The 22,094-nt window shown below is 51.4% G+C and overlaps 1 protein-coding gene across 1 annotated transcript; it reads right to left on the bottom strand.

Annotated features, from left to right (window-relative positions):
* Positions 1-3,843: 3,843 nt before the first annotated feature.
* On the bottom strand, positions 3,844-14,387 carry NFATC2IP (nuclear factor of activated T cells 2 interacting protein). Its single transcript, XM_032431018.1, has 8 exons — positions 14,001-14,387; positions 13,284-13,356; positions 10,991-11,108; positions 10,236-10,316; positions 9,959-10,145; positions 8,475-8,619; positions 8,234-8,343; positions 3,844-6,012 (listed from the first exon to the last, which is right to left on the bottom strand). The coding sequence occupies exons 1-8, from the start codon at positions 14,385-14,387 to the stop codon at positions 5,854-5,856; spliced, it is 1,260 nt and encodes a 419-aa protein (XP_032286909.1). The 3' UTR covers positions 3,844-5,853.
* Positions 14,388-22,094: the final 7,707 nt, after the last annotated feature.

Raw genomic sequence — 22,094 nt, 5'->3', positions numbered from 1 at the left:
AGAAGGAAACACAATGAGCACAAGAATCTGAAAGGAGGGCAGTGTGGAGAAGAGTGAGGGGAGGGACGCCAGCCCAGCAGCAGGCAGGGGCCAGCCTGGGCCCAGGCCTAGCACGTTAGGGGCTTCCTTCATTTTAAAATCTGACTTGCGGGCGCCTGGGTGGCTCAGTCAGTTAAGCGTCTCTTGATTTCGGCTCAGGTTGTGATCTCAGGGTCATGGGATTGAGCCTCATGTCAGGCTCTGTGCTCAGCTGGTAGTCTGCTTGAGATTCTCTCTCTCTCTCTCTCTCCCCCTCTCCCTCTGCCCATCCCTGTCCTGTGCGTGTGCACTCTCTCTCTCAAATAAATAAATCTGAAAAAAAAAATAAAAATAAACTCCGATTTGCATTTGAGAAGATCCCTCTGGCTGCACTGTACTTGGATTGAGGGGCCCCAGGGGGCTGTGGCACTGGACCAGGCTACAGGTAGCAGCGGTGGCTTGGCCCGGGGTGGGATAGAGAGAGGGAAGTGAACCCCTTTCAGAGCCATCTGGGGCACCTGAGTTGGGTGGGCGATGGAGTGGATATGGGGGTTAAGAGGCACCGAGCTAGGGATCCTTGAGAACAAGATACAGTATTTGTATTAAGTCAGGAAGGGCGCCTGGGTGGCTCAGATGGTTAAGCGTCTGCCTTCGGCTCAGGTCATGATCCCAGGGTCCTGGGATCGAGTCCCGCATCGGGCTCTCTGCTCCTTGGGAGCCTGCTTCTCCCTCTGCCTCTCTCTCTCTCTGTCTCTCATGAATAAATAAATAAAATCTTTAAAAAAATAAAAAAAATAAAAAAAAAAAAACAAGTCAGGAAATGACAGATGTTGGCGGGGATGCGGAGAAAGGGGAACCCTCCTACACTGTTGGTGGGAATGCAAGCTGGTGCAGCCACTCTGGAAAACAGTATGGAGGTTCCTCAAAAAGTTGAAAATAGAGCTACCATATGATCCAGCAATTGCACTCCTGGGTATTTACCCCAAAGATACAAAAGTAGGGACCCGAAGGGGTACGTGCACCCCGATGTTTATAGCAGCAATGTCCACAATAGCCAAACTGTGGAAAGAGCCAAGATGTCCATCAACAGATGAATGGATAAAGAAGATGTGGTATATATATACAATGGAATATTATGCAGCCATCAAAAGGAATGAGATCTTGCCATTTGCAACGACGTGGATGGAACTGGAGGGTATTATGCTGAGCGAAATAAGTCAAACAGAGAAAGACATGTATCATATGACCTCACTGATATGAGGAATTCTTAATCTCAGGAAACAAACTGAGGGTTGCTGGAGTGGGGGGTGGGGTGGGAGGGATGGGGTGACTGGGTGATGGACACTGGGGAGGGTATGTGTTCTGGTAAGCGCTGTGAATTGTGCAAGACTGTTGAATCTCAGATCTGTACCTCTGAAACAAATAATGCAATAGATGTTAAGAAAGAAAAAAAGAAGAAGAAGAATGTAGCAGGAGGGGAAGAATGAAGGGGGGGAAATCGGAGGGGGAGAAGAACCATGAGAGACGATGGACTCTGAAAAACAAACTGAGGGTTCTAGAGGGGAGGGGGGTGGGAGGATGGGTTAGCCTGGTGATGGGTATTGAGGAGGGCATGCTCTGCATGGAGCACTGGGTGTTATGCACAAACAATGAATATGGAACACTATATCTAAAACTAATGATGTAATGTATGGGGATTAACATAACAATAAAAAATTAAAAAAAAAATAAATAAACATCACAAAAATAAAAAAAAAAAAAAAAGATACAGTATTTGTTTCTAAGGAGCTTACAGTCTAGTAGGGGAAACAGAGACCAATGGGCGGAAGAGTGTGCTGAGCCAGGCCCCTATCCCGGGCTGAGCTGGGACGCACACAAAAGGACATGGTCAGTGCCATGGGGGAGCCTTACGGAAGGGATGACAAGGGTTGGGAGATGGGAAGCTGTGAGGCTATCGGAAAAAGAACCACATCTTGCTCCTCCAAGGGTGGTCAGCGCCCTCATCGCAACACCCGGAAGCTTGTTGGAAATGCAGCATCTCGCGCCCCACAGCTTCACGCTGGCCCCACGCGTGCGTTTTCACGAGCTCCCGGGCTCATGTGTGTTCAAGTGTGTGAAGCGCTGGTCTCATCATAGGTCAGGCGCACCCGGTCTTCCGCCCAGCTCTGCATTCGGTGGCAGTGAGGTCTGGGGCAAGTTCACTACCCCAAACTCCCGTTTCTGTGCTGGGGAATGGGGATAATACCACCACCTACCTCGTAGGCGCTCTGAGGATGAATGAGATCATGAAAAGTACCGAGGTTGGTATGTGGCAGCGAGTAAGGACCCACTCAAGTTTTGAAGGTTTTTAATTAGGAGAGTTTTTGTTTGTTTGCTCTGTTTTGTTTTTGGTTTTTTTTTAGGAGAGTTTAAAAAGACCACCCTATGAGGCGGCACCTGGCTGGCTTAGTCAGTGGGGCATGCGACTCTTGATCTTGGGGTTGTGAGTTCAAGCCCCACACTGCGTGTAAAGATGACTTAAAAATAAAATCTTTGGAGGGGCGCCTGGCTGGCTCAGTCAGTGGAGCATGTGACTCTTGATCTCAGGGTCATGAATTTGAGCCCCATGTTGGGTGTAGAGATTGCCAAAAAATAAAAATAAAAAACAAAAAAAAAGACCACTTGCGAAGTGATCCTTTGATCAAAAGGATAATTCTCTCATCATAGAAGACACGCAAAATCTTTTAAAATGAGTAGTCTCTAGGGGCGCCTGGGTGGGCTCAGTCGGTTAAGCATCTGCCTTCGGCTCAGGTCATGATCTCAGGGTCCTGGGATCGAGCCCCACATCGGGCTCCCTGCTCAGCAGGGAGTCTGCTTCTCCCTCTCCGCCCCCCCCCACTTGTGCTCTCTCGCTCTCTCTGCCAAATAAATAAATGAAATCATTAAAAAATTAAAAAATAAAATAAATAAAATGAGTAGTCTTTCCCATCTCCTCCCGACCTTAAGTGCTGGGGAAGAAGAAACCAGAATCTCTAGCACTTGAGGTCCAGTCACTTTGGCTAGCAATCTGGCAGGTACTGAAGAGAGAGTGGACAGGGGCATGCGTGTTCAGTGACTGGTGATTCCACTCCTGGCTATAAACCTGAGAAAATCGCAGCTGGGGTCACTACAACACTGCTTGCAATAGGCACATCCCAGGGGTAAAACTGGGCTGGGTTACCAGGGATAGAAATCCTCAGAGAGGGGCGCCTGGGTGGCTCAGATGGTTAAATGTCTGTCTTCGGCTCAGGTCATGATCCCAGGGTTCTGGGATCGAGCCCCATTATCGGGCTCCTGACTCAGTGGGGAGCCTGCTTCTTCCTCTCCCCCTGCTCGTGCTCTCTCTCTGTATCTCTGTGTCTCAAATGAATAAATAAAATCTTAAAAAAAAGAAATCCTCAGAGAGCAGGGATTTTAAACAGGACGGAAGTTCCCCTTCCTGTGAAAGCCTGGAGGTCAGCAGTGCAGGGTTGGTGGGACCCGGACTCCTTCTCTCCTTGTCCTGTCCCATGTGGCTTCCTTTCCTAAGGTCATCTCGTGTCAGCAGCAGGAAGAAAGTGAAGGAGAGGGGCTCACGCCCGCTTTTGGAAACATCCCGCAGGGCGCATCCCTCTCCCCCTTCCACCCACGAGGCTAATTTGGCACCCGGCTACAACAGAGGCTGCCAAGTGCTGTCCTCACTCAAGTCTCTGCACTTGGCTAAAACCAGGGGTTCTGTTACCCTGGAGGGGGGAAGAATGGATGCAAGGGGCCATAGCGGGGGTCCCACGAGGGCCACAAAGACAGAAATCCTCAAGTAGACACAAGTTGAATGTACTCCCATTTATTTTGTTGAGACTGAATACACATTTTTAATGTGTCCAAACTTATTAATGGACATAAAAGATCTGGGGAAAAAAATGAGAGTGATACCCTATTGTGGATTATTTAAATGTTATAGAGGCTTCTTTCTGTTTTTCTCACATTATAAGGTCAAAGGAATGCCATATTCCAACAAAAGAAGGTTTTAGAAGGTGACATCCTTTTGCCAAAATTATACCACGTAACAGTGGACAATTAATGGCTTTATTAGTAGACAGTACTTGAGAAGACTGGCTCATTCTGGGGTGAATATAAAACTTGGATCTCATATGCAAAGGTGATTTCAAATGGTTTAAAAGTACTACTCAGTATTTAGCAGCCAGTGCGGCCCAGAATCAACCAAGGAGAACCAACGTCTCATCACACAGAAGAGAAGCCAGCCAACGTGCATACCGGGCTGCGCTGGCTGGACTGCAGCCCTAGTTAGTAGCCTAAACGTGAAAGGACAAACTGACAAGCTAACAGCAGAAAATGTAAACCACCTAAACTACTTTTAAGTAAGAAAACAAAAAGCAACAAATGATACGACAAAACAGTTCATGCATCTACGTTAAAATTGAGAATTTCTGTTCGGTGAAGGGCACCCCTAAATAACCAAACATGAGTGCCATGCTGAGAGCTGTTTGCAACCATCAGGGCCGTGCACAGAAAGGGATCCTCAAAGGCTGCTGGGTGTATGAAGAAATCCCCCCAATTACTGGCGATCAGATGAATGGACAATAAAACCCGCCCCCACTTTCTATCCAACAGACTGGCAAAAATGAGAAAGCAGGGCAGCAACAAGTACTGATGAGGATAAGGAGAAATGGGCCCCCCCCCAACCCCAAGCGGGAGGCTCAATGACCAATCAAAAGAAAAAATTGGTAGAACCATAGGAAGTTAACCAGTCTGACCCGTCATCCCATCCCGGGTACCTATGCCGGAGTCACCTCCACGAAAGCACAGAAGGGGAGCCACGGAAGATGTCCATCGTGGCCTTGTTCACGGGCCAGGAGCTGGAGGCACCCAGCTGTCCAGCACTTAGTGAACGCGTGGGACACAGCTGGGGCCCGCCGAGGAACACCGCAGAGCGGTCCCAGCCTCAAATCGCACGGAGAAGCAACAACACATGTTGAGGGAGAGAACAGCCCGAGGTCTGCAGCACAGTAATACCACATGTCGCAAAAGTATATTCCCACACACAACAGTGCATCTGACAAGGATACATTCATGTTCAGAGACGTGTAATCCACACGGTAAAACGGGCGCTCGGAATGGCAGGAAGAAAACAGGGAAGAGAAAGCTGTAAGACCAGAGAAGGCTTTCGTGGACTAGCATCCTGAGATCCAAACAAAAAAGCTTGGATGTGTTCGATTATGCCTTAAACAACGTGTGTGCATCAGGAAGGTTGGCTCTAAAGGGTGCTGGGGCGAGGAAGACACGCAAGACTGAGAATCCACTCCGTCCTACAAAAGGGTAACCCACCGTCTGCCCTGCTCAAGTGAGGGTGTGTGTGAGCTGGCTCGTTCAGGGAACCACACCCATGTGTGTGCCTTGAGCAAACTGCATCCGATACCCACCCCAGGGCCAGTGCTGGTCTTGCGCACGGCAGAAATCCCAGGCCTGGAATCCACACCCACCCCCCATGTATTTCCACTCGCTCTAAATAGGAGCGGTTTCATACAACAGACACTTCAAGGAAGGAAAGGCGGGGGGTGAGGGATACCGTCTCTGTGTCCCCGGGGGGCTGCAAACGCAGCAGACCACGTGGATGGAGCCACAGTCCCCCCAGGGCGGCAACAACCACCACACAACTAACCAGGAAACTAACAGCTTGAAACCAGGGTCAACGAGGGGGGGGGGGTCAAAGGTCACTGCTCGATTTTGCATCAGCTTAAGGATAAGTCCATATAGGGCCAAAAGGGGCAGCTGTTCTCCCCAAGTCCAGGCTGGGCCTCCAAACAGGGAGGGGGAGTTTCAGCTCCAGACCTCGATGAGGTCCCCAGATTCCATGCCCAGATCAGCAGGCAGCTCCTTGCCTGAAAGCTTTGTCCCATCAAAGAAGAAGGAGAGCTTGTGGCCTGAGAGTCCCATGGCCTCCTCATAGCGGGACATGAGGGTCTTGAGAGGAGAATCCTGGACAGAGAGGAAAAAAATGAAGGTAAGAATTTGAAGGGCGGCGGGGAGGGGGGGCGCCTGGCTGGCTCAGTCGGAAGAGCGTGCGACTCTTGATCTCGGGGTTTTGAGTTTGAGCCCCATACTGGGTGTAGAGATTACTTAAAAACTAACCTTTTTTTTTTTTTTTTTTTAAGATTTTTACTTATTTATTTGACAGAGGGAGACAAAGCGAGAGAGGGAACACAAGCAGGGGGAGTGGGAGAGGGAGAAGCAGGCTTCCCGCTGAGCAGGGAGCCCGATGCAGGGCTCAACCCCAGGACCCTGGGATCAAGCCCCACGTCCGGCTCCCTGCTCAGCAGAGAGCCTGCCTCTCCCTTTCCCTCTACCTGCCACTCTGCCTACTTGTGCTCTCTCTTTCTCTGTCAAATAAATAAATAAAATCTTAAAAAAAAACAAAAAAAAACAAATCTTAAGGGGCGCCTGGATGGGTCAGTCGGTTAAGTGTCCGACTCTTGGGTTTTGGGTCAGGTCATGATCTCAGGCATGAAGTCTGCTTGTCCCTGTCCCTCTATCCTTCCTGCCCCTCTCTTTCTCAAATAAATAAATAAAATCTTTAAAAAAAATTTTTTTTAATACAATAAAATCTTATTTAAAAAAAAAGAATTTGAAAGGAAAGGCTGAGAATTTGTAGAGATGGACAGAGCGCTCGGGACAGAGAGGACAAGAAAACACAAGTACAGTCAGAGCCCACGAGGGGAGGGCGAGTGGACAAAGAAGCCAGTGCAGTCGGGCTCCTCTCTAGGGGACTGGGCTACAGCCCAAGGCTCGGGATGTAGGCTCTGGGTCAGGCAGGTTCTGCAAGCCCCCGGTTCCTCACGTCCCAATGCAGGCATCTGTCACCGTGATGCAGACAGCCCAGACCCTAGAGTGGAATGAAGATGACCTGAGCTGGAGGCCAGGCTCTCCCACTCAACTGGTGCTCGACCTTGGGCAAGTGTTACAGATCCTTTGTAGTCCCAAGCACACTGGTGAGTGCGAGTGGGACCTTATTTGGAAATAGGGCCTTTGTAGATGTAATCGGGTTAAGAGGAGGGCACACACTCGATGAGGGTGGGTCCCAATGACTGGTGTCCTTGCAAGAAGATGCACACGCAGAAACACACAGGGATGACCCCATGTGACCACAGAGGCAGAGACCGGGGTAATGCAGTGGCAGGCCATGGAGAGCGCCGCGGACTGGTGGCCACCCCCAGAAGCCAGGAAGGATTCCACCCGGGGTCTCAGAGGGAGCATGGCCCTGCTGACCCCTCGGTTTCCGACTCCAGGTCTCCAGGCCTGGGAGGGAATACATTTGTTTCAAGCCAGCCGGTTCGTGGCATTTGGTCACAGCAAGCCCGAGGAGACAAAGACTGCAAATTACCCCCCTTCTCTAGACCCGCATCCCTATTAGTTAAATGAGTGTAACAAGAGCGGTTTCCATCTAACTTGGCTGGGAAACTCACCAAGCCCCTGACCATGAATTCTCTCTAGCACGGGCACTGTCACTTAGAAGCTTGGTGCTGTTACTCTGACAGGTTTCACTGTCACAAGGGGCCTTTCCATGGGGCACCTGGGTGGCTCAGTCGTTAAGCGGCTGCCTTCGGCTCAGGTCATGATCCCAGTGTCCTGGGATCAAGCCCCGCATCGGGCTCCCTGCTTAGCCGGAAGCCTGCTTCTCCCTCTCCCACTCCCCCTGCTTGTGTTCCCTCTCTCGCTGTGTCTCTCTCTGTCAAATAAATAAATAAAATCTTTAAAAACAAAAAAACAGGGCGCCTGGGTGGCTCAGTTGGTTAAGCGACTGCCTTCGGCTCAGGTCATGATCCTGGAGTCCCTGGATCGAGTCCCGCATCGGGCTCCCTGCTCGGCAGGGAGTCTGCTTCTCCCTCTGACCCTCCCCACTCTCATGTGCTCTCTCTCATTCTCTCTCTCTCAAATAAATAAATAAAATCTTTAAAAAAAACAAAAAAACAAGGGGCCTTTCCATTTTACCCAGGAGGAGGAGTCAGGAGACTAGAGCAGAGGTTCCTAGCCCAAAGGGGAGGGAAGTTGAATGATGGGCTTCTGCCACTCTCTAGGATGGGCGGGAACCTGAACCACTCAGGACCAGAAGGAAGCCCCCCCTCGGTTAACTGACGGGAGAGACAGGATGGCAGAGTAAAGGGTGAGGGGCATGGATGGCCACGCCTCCCACTCAACTCACCGGAGACAGCGAGACTTCCAGCGTCTGGTGTTTCTCCTTTCCCTGCACCCGCAGCTGGAGCAGATGGGACATCTCCGAGGCCTCGGGCGAACTTGCTAGCACCACGCAGTCTGTGGGAAGGAAGATGGGGAAGCTGGGCCTAAGCAGGGCCTGAAGCCCAGCCAACCTCTGGGCCTTTCCCTTTATCCTCTCCCTGTGCCAAAGGCCTCCTCAAGGCTCCACCTCCCTGCCTTCCCCTCACCGATGATGTCGGCCACTCCGAGCTTTAGGGTCCTGGGAGTGGCGGTAGGAGACAGCTCTGTCTCTCCAAAGAGCAACAGGATCCTGCTTGGGGACACCCCAAGATGGGTGGCCATGTGGTCCACCACACGCTGTAGGGGCTCCGACTGAAGAGGGGACAAGAAGCAAAAGAGGCCACCTCCTGATGTGCCCCGTCCCACCCACCACCTCCTGAGCTCCTCAGCCATGAGTTCCATAGATTTATCCCTGGCAAAGTACAGAATAAAGTCATGTCAATATGGGGTTCAGGGCAGTAACACAAAGAACTGAAGCAGCCGTGGATCAGGAGGGAAAAGGGCAGTGGTGGGGACCGCAGCAAAGTGGACTTGTGCCCCCTGAGACAGGCCAGCTGTCCCCGGCTCTCGAGGATGGGTGCAGCTGTGTCTCCCTACGTAAGAGAAGCCAGGCGTCTGGTCCTTCTTAGGAAATCACTCATTGCAAGGGTTGGCAACGAGCCCCTATGTTTTCAAAGCATTCTACAGGGGCGCCTGGCTGGCTCAGTCAGTTAGGCCTCTGCCTTCGGCTCGGGTCATGATCCCGGGGTTCTGGGATCGAGCTCAGCAGGGCGTCGGCTTCTCCCTCTGCCCCTCCCCTGGCTCGTGTGTGTGCGTGTGCTCTCTCTCCCTCTCTCTCACAAATAAATAAATTAAATCCTTTTTAGAAAATAAATAAATGAGGGCGCCTGGGTGGCTCAGTCGTTAAGCGTCTGCCTTCGGCTCAGGTCATGATCCCAGGGTCCTGGGATCGAGTCCCACATCGGGCTCCCTGCTCGGCGGGAAGCCTGCTTCTCCCTCTCCCACTCCCCCTGCTTGTGTTCCTGCTCTCGCTGTCTCTCTCTCTCTGTCAAATAAATAAATAAAATCTTTAAAAAAAAAATAAAAAAAAAAAAAAAGAAAATAAATAAATGAAAGCATTCTACATCTACAGGGTGAAAGAAGGAAGATGGCACTTGCTAAAGCCATGGGCTGCGTGTTTGCAACGTCTGGCTCAGTGGCTTCCCTGACGCAGCTCAACAAATGGTCAATTCTGTTATCACTCTTGTTTTGGCATCGGGCTCATCCCTACAAAAATGGTCCTTTTCACCAGGAAGCTGGGGGAGCTCCGAATGCCTGAGTGACACGTGTGTGTGGAACACCGTCAAAGCCAGCACTCGTGGGAAGCACAGGGTCTGAGGGAAGGAAGGAAGGAGGGAGGGGGCTACCAAGCCAAGCCTCTCAGGATGCTTACGTGGAGCGCTGAAGGGTCGTGGGTGGGCAGTTTGCCGGAGAAGGGAGAGTGAGGAAAAGACCATCGGCACAGAGGGAAGAGCGAACCCAAGGCTCGGGGGGCCTGGAGGAGCACCGGCAGGATGGGCAAAGCGGGACACCGTGCCTTCTGCCCACACATCGCGCTCGCTCCACAGGCAGCTCCGGGGACCCTTCTCCCACCGGCCCCTCAGGCACTTGCCATTCTGACGGGCAGTCTGACCACATCAGCCCGGCACCGGATTTTCAGCGGGAAGAGTCGGGGGCTCTCTGGAAGGGTGGGGCCCTCCACCAGGACCACCTCATCCTCTTGGTTCTGGTGATCCTGGCCCTGGCGCTGCTTGGGACTCAGGCAGGAACGGAGATCTTGGAGGCGCTTGCTCACCTCCCTGGGGTGCAGAAAGGACTCTGGGTCAGGCAGGGTGGGGCACCCGCTAAACTGCCCTTCTCTACCCCAGCGAGCTCCCCGCCCTTGGCACCTTAACTTCTGGAGTGCCCGAGTATGCTTTCTGCTTTTGGTCCTTGACAAAGGTGAGGGCAAAGGAGAGGTATCTTGAAACCTGCAAAGAGAAGAGAGGGCTGGGATGGAGGAAGGGGAGGGGACTCCAGTCCCACACCTCTCCTCCTGACCAAGAGGGGGAGCTGGATAATCAAGAGGGAGCACCCCCCAGCGACAGGGGGAGGTAAAGTCAGGGAAAATCTGAGTCATCATTTTTATACTTATAGGGCCCAAATATTAGTGAGGAAAACGCCTAACATTCATTCGTTCGTTCGTTCGTTCATTTATTTATTTTAAATGCCCAACATTTAAGGTAAGTCACTTCCCAGGTGAATATCTGATAACATCCAACGGACACCAAGTACTTACTATATGCCAAGTGTTAACTCTTAATCTACTCAGAAATTCTGACACAGGTGGCATCATTATCCCCATTTTCCAGAAAAGGGAAGTGAACCACGGAGACAGTTAAAGAGACGGCTAGCTGGATTTGAAGCACGAGGGCCATCTCCACAGCCACACCCGGTCAGACACAGAGATGAGACGTTCCACTCCCTGAAGGGCCCACTTCTCCTCCCAGGAACTTTATCCCTCACCTGAGCCTGGAGACTCCCTCCACTCCCTCCATCCCTTCTCCTTACCCTTTCAGGAGCCACCCGAGGATCCTGCCCACCTCAGCCTACCCCTCCGGCTCCCTTTCTGCTCCGGGGGCCCCAGTGCCCCGGCCTCACTCACAGAAACACGTCCTTTGTCTTCTCTTCTCTATCCTTACTCCTCAGCTTCTTCTTCCAGGGAGAATCTGGAAACGGGGCATCCTCAGCATGGGGACTGCTAGAATCTGCCATATCTGTCTCTGGGGACAGAGGAACAAAAGTGAAAGAGGTCAGGTAAGGGAGGGCAGCAAGAGATCAAGCAGAGGCATGTCAGGGGCTTCACAAGGTCCCCAGAAAGGAGGAAACTGAGGAGCCCCAAAACGCGCACGCGTGCACACACACACAACCACGCAATAATGCTGGGGAAGTGCTGGAAGTCATAGGGAAATGCCTGCTGCAGAGAAAAGGATGAGCTGGGGTCTGCCAGGAGTGTCTGGGCCCCGTGCTAAGGCACGAGCCGGCATGGTGAATGTGGACAGTCACAAAGTGGCCCGCTCCAACTAAGTTATGATTAACTTAATCTCTCCTCACTTTTTTGATCAGCTGCATCCCACAAAAAAATACACATAACCTAGGAGATATGTATTTACCTAATACACGTGTACTCCTTATTACACATGTATGTACCATTACGTGTGTGATAAAACATACTTTAAAGCAAATGTTGCCAAAGGATTTTTTTTTTAAATGTTCCTCTTGGGGGGCCTGGGTGGCTCAGCCAGTTAAGCATCTGCCTTCGGCTCAGGTCATGATCCCAGGGTCCTGCGATCAAGCCCCACATTGGGTTCCCTGATGAGTGAGGAGTCTGCTTCTCCCTCCCCCTCTGTGTACTCTCTCTCTCTCTCTCAAATAAATAAATAAATCTTAAAGAAAAAAAAAGGTTTCTCTTATTTCCTTCCTGTACTCGATTGGATGGGCAGAGAGAGACTAGGGAGCATGGGGTAGGAGGTGGCGTGGCGCAGGGAGGGAACGAGGTAAAGAGATAAGTACGAGCCCTCTTAGCCTGTATTTCTCAAATTTCATCCATGTGAGCATCACTATCACATCTTGCCATCCATACCTCTGTAATATTTAATATCTTCCTTTAGATCCCTCACTGTAACTAAAATTTCTTATAACAGGAAACTAGAGATTTATTCTAGAATAGAGGCTCTTTTCCATTTGTTTGCCACCAACAAAGGATCATCATTAATCATAAAAATAAATACTGCAGAAACAAAGCAATGATAATAAATCCTAGATCAGCGGCTCTTGACCAGAGGCAATTTCGCCTCCCAAGGGACACGCGGCAACGTCTCAAGACAATTTCTGTTGTCACAGTGAGGAGGGGAAGGGGTTAGAGTGTGTGATACTGGCCTCCGGTGGGTATGGGTCAGAATGTTGCTGAACGTCCCACAAGGCACAGGACAGCTGCACACAAAGAATTACTCAGTCCAAATGTCAGTGGTGCTGAGGCTGAGAAACCCTGTCCTCGATAAACGTGGCAGTTGCTGCAGACCCAAGATTCTGCCTTTCTGACAAGCTCCCGGGAGATGCCCAGCACTACTGGGCCTACGTCTGGAGAAGCAAGGGCAGAGGTACCTTTTCACTTGTACGCTCCAGGTACTGTCCTAAACCGTATATGTGGCCCAAGAGAAGGCTCTCTATGTATTCTCTTTAATTAACTCTCACCAAAATCCTTTGACATAGGTCCACAGTCATCCCCATTTTCCCGATGACAAAACTGAAGCACTGAGAGATGAACCTGCCCAAGGTCACACAGCTAGCTACTAAAGGGTAGAGCTGAGATTCAAACCCAGGCCAGCTGGTTCCTAAATCAGCTCTTGATCGGCCTACCACACTTGCTCATGGTGTAGAAGTCTCGGTCCAAGGGCTGCATTTGCCCACTGGAGCAATTCCTTATTAAACTTGATTCCTACTCACTGCCTTTGGGTGGTTTGCAAAAACCACATCACTGGGGGAGGACCAAGGCTGGCAGCCCTGATAAGACTCAAAGAACACCATGCTGGCTCCAGAATGTTCCCAAGGAACTTGTTGCAGATGTATCAAGATGTTACAGAATCTCAACAGTTCCTCCTCCTGGGCCCCCAGGATTACAGACTCAGAATCTCTGGAGATGGCCTAGAAATCTGTAGATGAGCACACTCTTGTGCCTATCAGGTGGGGGGGAAGGGTGGTTCGGCAGCATTTCCTATGCCTCCTGGTTAACGCTCCATCTCAATTCAGGACTGGAGCGTTTTTCTGGCTAGGAAGCAGGCGTCACCTCTCCCAGGCCCTTCCCCTTCAGGGAAAAACAGACCACAGGGATGTAAACTCCAGGAAGCTTCCTCAGAGAGGCCAGCACTAGGCACCTCTCCCTGGAAGCCCACCCCTACCTTCCTCAGCCTCTGGGGGACAGAGTTTCAGGAGGGACTCGTGATCCGGGATGAGATGAAGGCTGCTTTTCACCTGTAAAGACAAAAGTGAATCAATCCCAAGTCCTCCTTCCACTGAAAGGGAAAACAAGATGACTCTTCCCTTCCTCCAACTCCCAAGTCCAAGCCCTCTCTGGGGGAGTTAGGAGCCCAGCTTCCCCAAGATCCAAAACTGGAGTCTACTTACTACTACACCCCCTTTCCCCAAGGCATTCTGAGGATGCAAGTTTAGTTCTTTTACCCTCTTACTAGGCTGCTAGCCACCCCGCTATCTCGGAATCCTGGGAAATCCCAGATCCCTAGCTCACCCTACCACCTGGAGTCCCCAGTCTTCTCTGAACTTCCACGACCCCAGCTTCCTGGATCCTTAGCAAAGGGCCCCAACCTCAAAACCCAACACGCCCCAAATCCCAGTCCCAGGTCCTGCCAGCCCCTCTCTGAAGCATCAGGGATCCCGGCCCCTAAGCCTCTCTCTGCTCCCGACACTCCAGCTCCCCGGAATCCCAAACTCCCAACACACTGCAAACCTCTTCACCTCTCCAATCTTCAGAAACCCTGCATCTCTCTGCCCCAATCCCTGCTTCCATTTAGTCCCCCAAGACCAACCCCAGAAGCCTAACCTCCAGCAGTCCCCAAACCCAGCCCTTCTGCGCTAGTCCTCCCGGGACCGGGCTGCACCTTCCCGGAGTACACCGGAACAACCGGTGCCTCCCCCGGATCCAGCAGCAGCCGCCGCCGCCGCCTGACCGGGGCCCGCGGGGCTCCGGCAGGCGGTGCGTCCGCTCCTTCGCTGTCACTGTCGCTGTCGTCCCGGGGGGCGGCCGGCACTGGGGGCTCCGGGAGAGGGTCCTCGACCGAGTCCGCGGCGCCGCGCGCCGTTGCGACCTCCAGGATATCCTCGTCGCTGTCGCTGACCAAGTCCACAAACTCCGAGTCCAGGGTGCGATGGGCTGGAGACCGCGGGACGCGAGGACGCCGGCCCCGGCCGCCCCGGGCCCCGCGAGCTCCGAGGCCGACACCGCCGCCCCGAGGCCGGCGGCCCCGTTTCCTCACCGGCTCCGCCATAGCGTACACCCGCCGACCACAGTCCCCCGCCTCTAGACGCCTCGCCCGGCCCCCTCCAGCGACTTCCGCCCGTCATTGGGTTAACCGTCTGCTAGTCAACACCTCTCCCCGCCCTCACCCTCTGGCTCCTCCTCCCAGCCTTTTCATTGGTCGCCTCTCCCGCCCATCAAATATCCACCACTGAAACCAAAGCGCCAAAGATTCCAACCAGCCTCGGCGCAATCAGCCTGGGTTTCGATTCGTTCCAGCTCATCCATTGGCCAGCTGCCTCCTTTCTGACCAGCCCATTCCAGGCCCTCCAATTAGAGATCTGGGTTCTCCGTTGGTGGGGGAACGGGGCATCCTGGGAATTGTAGTCCTTAAGCCCTCAGACTACAAGGTGGAGGAGGGCGGCCTCCCGAATTGCTTTTATTTTATTTATTTATCTACTATCATTTTTAAAAAGTAATTTCTACACCCAAATTGGGGCTCAAACCCGCAACTCTGAGTCCAAGAGTCACCGGCCCTACCGACTCAGCCAGCCGGGCGCCCCTCAGAATTGCGTTTAGAAACTGCAGAATTAGGAGCCCCTGGGTGGCTCAGTGCCTTGGGCCTCTGACTCGAGACCTCAGCTCAGGTCTTGATCTTGGGGTCTTGATCTCGGGGTGGTGGGTTCCGGGCGGTGGGCTCCACAGTGGAGGCTACTTAAAAACAAACAAGCAAACAAAACGAAAAAAACCACCGCGGAATTAGACCTTAGCCCTCTGGGGTATCCTCGTTATTGTTCACCGTAACCAGGTTGTGGGCTTAGTAATTCCACTCATCGCCACCCCAAGCGCACGCCCCTCCTCATGTGCAGAATCCACACGGAACACACCCCAGCCCAGCATTTCAACCCCACTCAACTCTGAAAAACCTCCCACATCACACATACCCTCCCCCGCACCCAACGCCTCCTGATCAGCTTCACGCGCAATGTCAACACAACCCGCGCCTACGCGACACCCGCCCGCAGCACACACCTAAGCACAACACGCCTCGCGAACAACACCTGGACGGGCAAATCCAGATGAAAACTAAGAGGCTTAATTCTCCCGGTTGAAAAGAAGGCGTGTGACTTCCCCCCTCCCTGCTTTTGTTTCAGAATTTCTTTCTTGGTCCTTTTCAAATGTATGTAAATCTCTACCGTGGTTAAGTCGGCCTCTAGGAATTTTCATAACTCAGGGACTCCTGGAGCTGGAAGTCATCTTTTTGAAATGCAAACATCTGCGGACGTAGCTCCGGATCTCCCCCGTTCAGGGAAGAATAACGTAACTTCGGTGGGGGTCTCGCTGCTAGACACTGAACCACCTCTGGTCATGAATTAGTGAGAAGCTTGTTTCTCCCCTGGATAAAAGCCAATGGCCATGATAAAGTTAGGGTGAACTATGCGGGACAAAAACGGTGTTGCTAAATCCTCTTACGGGAGGCCTACTTATTGTTTATCTTGGAAACAAGATATGGGTTTTGAAATTTTATCTTGTAAACAGGATAAGGGGTTGTACCTGCTTGGCTACCTGTAGAATTCCTTGTGTGAAACTGAAGGGGAAAAAGCTTATTCAGAATGAAGTTGGGGGACACCTGGCTGGCTCCGTGGGTAGAGCATGCGACTCTTGATTTCAGTGTCCTGAGTTCGAGCTCCACGTTGGACGTAGAGCTTGATGTGGGGCCACGAGTGGGTGGTCAAGGAAGAATTCTTGAGATGTTTTCAGTGCAAAACGGTGCTTTTATTGTAGCGCAGGGACAAGACCTGGGGGCAGAAAGAGCGGCACCTTTGCTGTATGAAGCTGGTGGCTATATGCTTAGTGCTCAAGGGGGAAGGGACACGCAGGGAATATTAAATCATCAATGTCTTCTTCAAATTTCTTTTTTTTTTTTAAGACTTTATTTAGTTATTTTACAGAGGAAAGGAGAGCACGAGGGGCGGAGGTGGTGAGGGGGGAGGGACAGAATCTCAAGCTGACTCCTCACTGAGCACAGAGCCCCACTCGGAACCCACACAGGGCTGGATCCCAGGACCCTGAAATCACGACTCAAGGGGTAATCAAGAGTCAGGCACTCAACCAACTGAGCCACCCAGGTGCCCCTCTTCTTCGAATTTCTACTTGTAAAACTACCTTCACAAGATTTCTCTGGTGCTTATCATTCAGTTCGATATTAACTATTGGTGACACGTACAGACAATCATGAGACCCTTTAAGAATGTAGCAGCCAAAAAAAAAAAAAAAAAAAAGGATGTAGCAGCCAGCATGTATTTGATCCTTGTTGGAACTACACAGGCTTTAGATCAGCCTTCTGGGCTAAAGACGAACATTTCTCTGCTTCTATCCCTCATCAGAGCTTACTTTAAAAAAAAAAAAAAAGTTGGGAGCCCAGAGGGGGGAGCTCTCATGTCCTATCCCTCCTTGCAGCCCTTTCCAGAACCAACAAGAAACAGCTTATAAAAAAAGAGAGAGAGAGAAAGACTTAGCTTGTACTTGCAAGAGGAAAAAGTCTACCCAGTAGAAGGAGATTTCCCCTTCACCCAGCAACAGCCCAGCCAAAGTGAGGCCATCACAACTCAGCCAATGAGAAGCCACTATGCTTGGGACTCCCAGTTCACTCCAATGGACTCTTTGTTTATAACAACCCCTCCCAAATGCCCCCCCCCCTTTTCCACTATAAAAGAACAGTTCCTCTCCAGCTTTTCCTATGATTTTGTCAGAGCTTGCACTCCTGGCTAACGCTTCTCTGCTATTCCTGAATAAACCCATTTTTGCTGGAAAAATAACTGACAGTATTTTTTTTTTTTTTTTTTTAGAGAGAAAGAGAGTGTGTGCACAAGTGAGCGGGAAAGGAGGGGCAGAGGAAGGGAGAGAAAGAGAATCTTAAGCAGGCTCCACGCCCAGTGCAGAACCCAAAGCGGGGCCGATCTCAGGACCCGGCACCACATGAGCCAAAAGCAAGAGTCGGACGTTCAACCAAAAGCCACCCAGGCGCCCCATGACAGTATCACTCTTCAGGTTAATGCCTGTAATGTGCATCACATTCTGGTTTAATGCTTTCAATAATAAAAACTGTTTTTGTGGGGACGCCTGGGTGGCTCAGTCGGTTAAGCGTCTGCTTTCAGCTCAGGTCATGATCCCAGGGTGCTGGGATCGAGTCCTGATTTGGGATCCTTGCTCAGCGGGGAGTCTGCTTCTCCCTCTCCCTCTGCCTGCTGCTTCCCCTGCTTGTGCTCTCACACTCTCTCTCTCTCTCTCTCTGGCAAATAAATAAATAAAATCTCCCCCCAAAAAAAATTGTTTTTGTGTCTCTGCTACCTTGGTGGAGGTTTTCAGCGTTGGAAGAAGATTTTGTTTTTTCTTTACATTTCCCAACACACCCACCAACCACACTGAAACTACATATCCTCCGCACATCTACCTTATTTGCAACTCCTCATCATGCACCCCAACGTGGCACAGACACGCTCCTTCAACACCTCACACCTCCCACATCACCTCCAACTTATGACCCCTGACACCTCACCCCACGCGTCCCACACCCCACTTCGCACACAACACGCACACAGCATACACCCAAGTACCACCGCCTCTCACACACGTGATGTCCACATAACCTGTACTTCATACATCCACCTAGTGCAGCCTCCTGACCACCACGCACATCCCAGTCCATCCCCCTCCTCCTGGGTGATATCCCCGACATACACGCCCTGACTCGTCAGCCCACACCTCACATCCTCCTTGCAGATGGAGCCCAGCCCAACTGAAGGTGCACAACTCCAGCAGGTGGTGCTGTTTACCAGGGGACAAAAGGCACCCCAGGCTCCAGTAGAGGGGACTCCAAGGACCTCCCGGTCCCAGGAAACCTTCAGCCACTCTTTGTCGCCAGGCTGAGAGCAGAGAGACTGCACCAAAAACCCTTCTCCCGGCCTTGGGCCCCACCTGGAGGCCACTGCCAACTACGGAGGCAGGGGGTGGCCCCGAGGACCTGGGATTTCCCTCAAGCCTCCTTCTTCTTGAACTTTGCTCAAGAGGAAGAAGTGGTCCAGCCCCTGCCAAAAAATCAGGTCATGTGGATGAGGAGAAGCTTTGGAGTGTGACTTCCTCCTGGACAAGTCTCTGCACTGGAGAGATCATCCAAATGATCCTGATGCTCCCTGGCTCCCGGTACACAGCAGGCCCTTAGTAAATGCCAAATCAAAATACTGGCTACTCTTTGAGTGCTCACTATGGTAATGTCATGAGCTTTACATCCCATTTAAGACTCATTAAGGGAGGGGCGCCTGGGTGGCTCAGTCGGTTGAGCCTCTGCCTTCGGTTCAGGTCATGGTCCTGGAGTCCCGGGATCGAGCCCCGCATCGAGCCCCACATCAGCTCCCTGCTCGGCGGGGAGCCTGCTTCTCCCTCTGCCCTTCACCCACTCATGCTCGCTCTCTCAAAAAAAAAAAAAAAAAAAGACTCATTAAGGGAGGTATAATTATTATCCCTATTTTACAGATGTCTGTCTGCAGCAGAGAGAGCTTGAGGCACACAGCTAGAGAGGGGGGAGCTGGGATTCAAACCAAGACAGTGTGATCCCAGAGCACTGGGCTGGAACTGCCACACCTCTGCTTCTGAGCTCCCCCCCCCCCCCCCCCCCCCCCCCGGGGGGGGGGGCTAGGAGGGGCTCCATCCTCTGCACTCTGCCTCTCAGGGCTTTCCAAGTTGGTCCTTCCCTCCTTCCCCACTCATTTCTGGAGCTCCTGATCTCTGCCACCACCTGGCTTGGTACCAGGGGCACAGAGAAGACGCCGACATGGATTCACGCCCAAGAAGGCAGGATGTTTTCACCCAGAGTCACATGCTCAGATGTTTCAGGCCCAGGCAGGAAAGCTAAATGGAATAAAGCAGGTGGATGAAGGGTAATAGGGAATGGCGGGGACTGTGGCAATAGGGAAAGCTTATTTTGGCCGAAGGGTAAGGTGGGAGTTTGAATGCTGAGCTAGACCTGGATTTCTTTTTTTTTTTTTTTTAATATTTTATTTATTTGACAGAGAGAGACACAGCGAGAGAGGGAACACAAGCAGTGGGAGAGGGAGAAGCAGGCTTCCCGCAGAGCAGGGAGCCCGATGCAGGGCTCGATCCCAGGACCCAGGGATCATGACCTGAGCCGAAGGCAGACGCTTAACGACTGAGCCACCCAGGCACCCTAGATCTGGATTTCTTACTAATTTGTTTTTCTTTGCCACAGGGACTGGGTCCAAAATGGAAGCCCAAGGTAATGCTGGAGGTTCGTATCCCACCTCCCAAACTCTAAACATACTCTACGCAAAATTTAGTAAGTATTGCTTTTTTTTATTCTTTTTTTTTAAAGATTTTTTTTTAAGATTTTATTTATGGGGTGCCTGGGTGGATCAGCTGGTTAAGCATCTGCCTTCTGGGGGTGCCCGGGTAGCTCAGTCAGTTAAGCGTCTGCCTTCGGCTCAGGTCATGATCTCAGGGTCCTGGAATTGAGCACCACATCAGGCTCCCTGCTCAGCGGGGAGCCTGCTTCTCCCTCTCCCTCTGCCTGCCGCTCCCCCTGCTTGTGCTCTCTCTCTGTGTGTCAAATAAAAAAAAAAAAAAAAAAAAAATGTCTTCCCTCAGCCCCAGGCAAGAACCCCGGGGCCTGGGATCTGGCCCTGCAATGGACCCCCTGCCCGGCGGGGAGCCTGCTTCTCCCTTAAAAAAAAAAAAAAAAAAAAGAAAGAAAAAGAAAAAAAGATTTTATTTATTTCTTTAACAGAGAGAGAGAGAGAGCACAAGCAGGGGGAGTGGCAGGGAGAGGGAGAAGCAGGCTCCCAGCCAAGCAGAGAGCCCGACACAGGGCTCGATCCCAGGACCCTGGGATCATGACCTGAGCCAAAGGCATATGCTTAACGACTGGGCCACCCAGGAACCCCCCCGAGAATTGGGGTTTTAAGCCCCACATGGGGACAGAGGTCAAACTGAGGTCCCAGGAACAGCACAGAACTGAAACTGAGCGCCCTGCACAAAGCTAGGAGCTGAGAATGGGCTGTCTGTTCTGGGCGCAGGAGACAGAGAAAAAAAAATCCATCCACAGGCCCTGGGATGCAGTATGGAAGCAAGCCACCCAACAGGGAGTGCATGGGAAAAGTCACTGCAGGTGAACCCAAGGTTCACCAAAGTATGGGCTCGGATTCCAACCAAACCTCTGGTACGAACACCTGCTCTGAGATACTCACTCATGAATAAAATGGTAAGAAACCTGTGTTGCCTCTAAGACTGTGGCAAGCTGGCCCCCAGGGATGGCAGTGGGGCCCCGGGGACTCCTGTAGGCAGGAGAAACACAAAGAGGTCAAAAAACCTTCCACGATGACACCACCACGGGAAAATCCAACCCGTTGTACAGATAATAGTAACCACACCATGCCCCCTCCCTAATGCTGTTTTATAATTGGGACTACTGAGGGTCATTGAGCTTAAGCAAGTTACCTAAGGTCAGTTAGCAATCGAAGTATTTGATTTCTCTGTGACTCAGTCTTCTCAGCTGTAAAATGAGAATAATTTTAGCGTCCCTCCCTCGTAGGATTGTTGCAAAGATAAAATGAGATGCTACCTGTAAAGCACTTATTAGAACGATGCCAGGCACATAATAATAGTGTTAATACAGAGAAAGTTAAGTTTTAAACATTCAGAGATAAAGAAGGAATAGAGGCTCTAAAAAACGAGACATTATGAAGACAGAACTGGTGCATTAAGAAAAGGAATTCTGGAGGGGCGCCTAGGTGGTTCAGTCGGTTAAGTGACTCTTGATTTCAGGTCAGCTCACGATCTCAGGGTCGTGAGATGGAGCCGGGCATTGGGCTCCGTGCTCAGCGGGGAGTCTGCTTGTCCCTCTGCCCTGAACCCCCCGCCCCGGCTCGTGCTTTCTCAAATAAATAAATAAAATATTTTAAAAAAAAGAAGAAGTAGTAGTTTATCAGAGAGTAGGCACACTGGCTAGGACTGCAGCCAGATTTCTGGGTTCACATCTAGCGCTGCGAAGCGCCAGTCATGTGACCTTAGACATGTCACTTGCCTCTCTGACATTCAGTTTCCCATCTACAAAACTGCAACCAGAAAGGGAGAGTGTCAAGACTGAGTATAGGCTCTGGAATTAGACTGTCTGAGTTCGAGTGCTGACCCCAGCTAGGTGAGCCTTGGGCATGTTCCTCAGCTTCTCTGCCTCAGACTCTCACCTCTGAAATAGGGTTGGTTATGAAAATAAAATGAGCTAATATACATAAACCTATAAATATATATATGTATGTATGTATATATACTATATACGTAAAATAGACATAAATACTTAAGATACAATTCTGGCACCTAAGTGCTCGATGACCTTGTGAGATTATTGTAGAGATGAAATGGGTTGACGGGCGTGGGAACAGAGGAGATGCTCGGTAAAGGCCAGTGATGACCGCGCATTCCTGGCCGGCTTCCTCTTCCCTGGGCCCCCACGGCCGCTGAAGCAACGATCACTGAACAACTGGACGGTGGCCATGGCAGGCAAGTGAGGGAGACAGGGGCAGGCCAAGCCACTGGAGGGAAAAGGCCCCTCCTTTGTACCCAGGATTCAGCTCTCCCTCCTCTGCCGGATTCGAGAGGGGGATGGAGAACACGCATCCTCACCTTCCCTTCCCCTCCCATACAAGGGCATTTACATCAAAGGATCGGA

The sequence above is a fragment of the Phoca vitulina genome, unplaced genomic scaffold, assembly GCF_004348235.1.
Source record: "Phoca vitulina isolate PV1807 unplaced genomic scaffold, GSC_HSeal_1.0 scaffold45, whole genome shotgun sequence".
NCBI lineage: Eukaryota > Metazoa > Chordata > Mammalia > Carnivora > Phocidae > Phoca > Phoca vitulina.
Note: the sequence above shows the minus strand (reverse complement) of the source record. Positions and strands in the feature narration are given on the sequence as shown.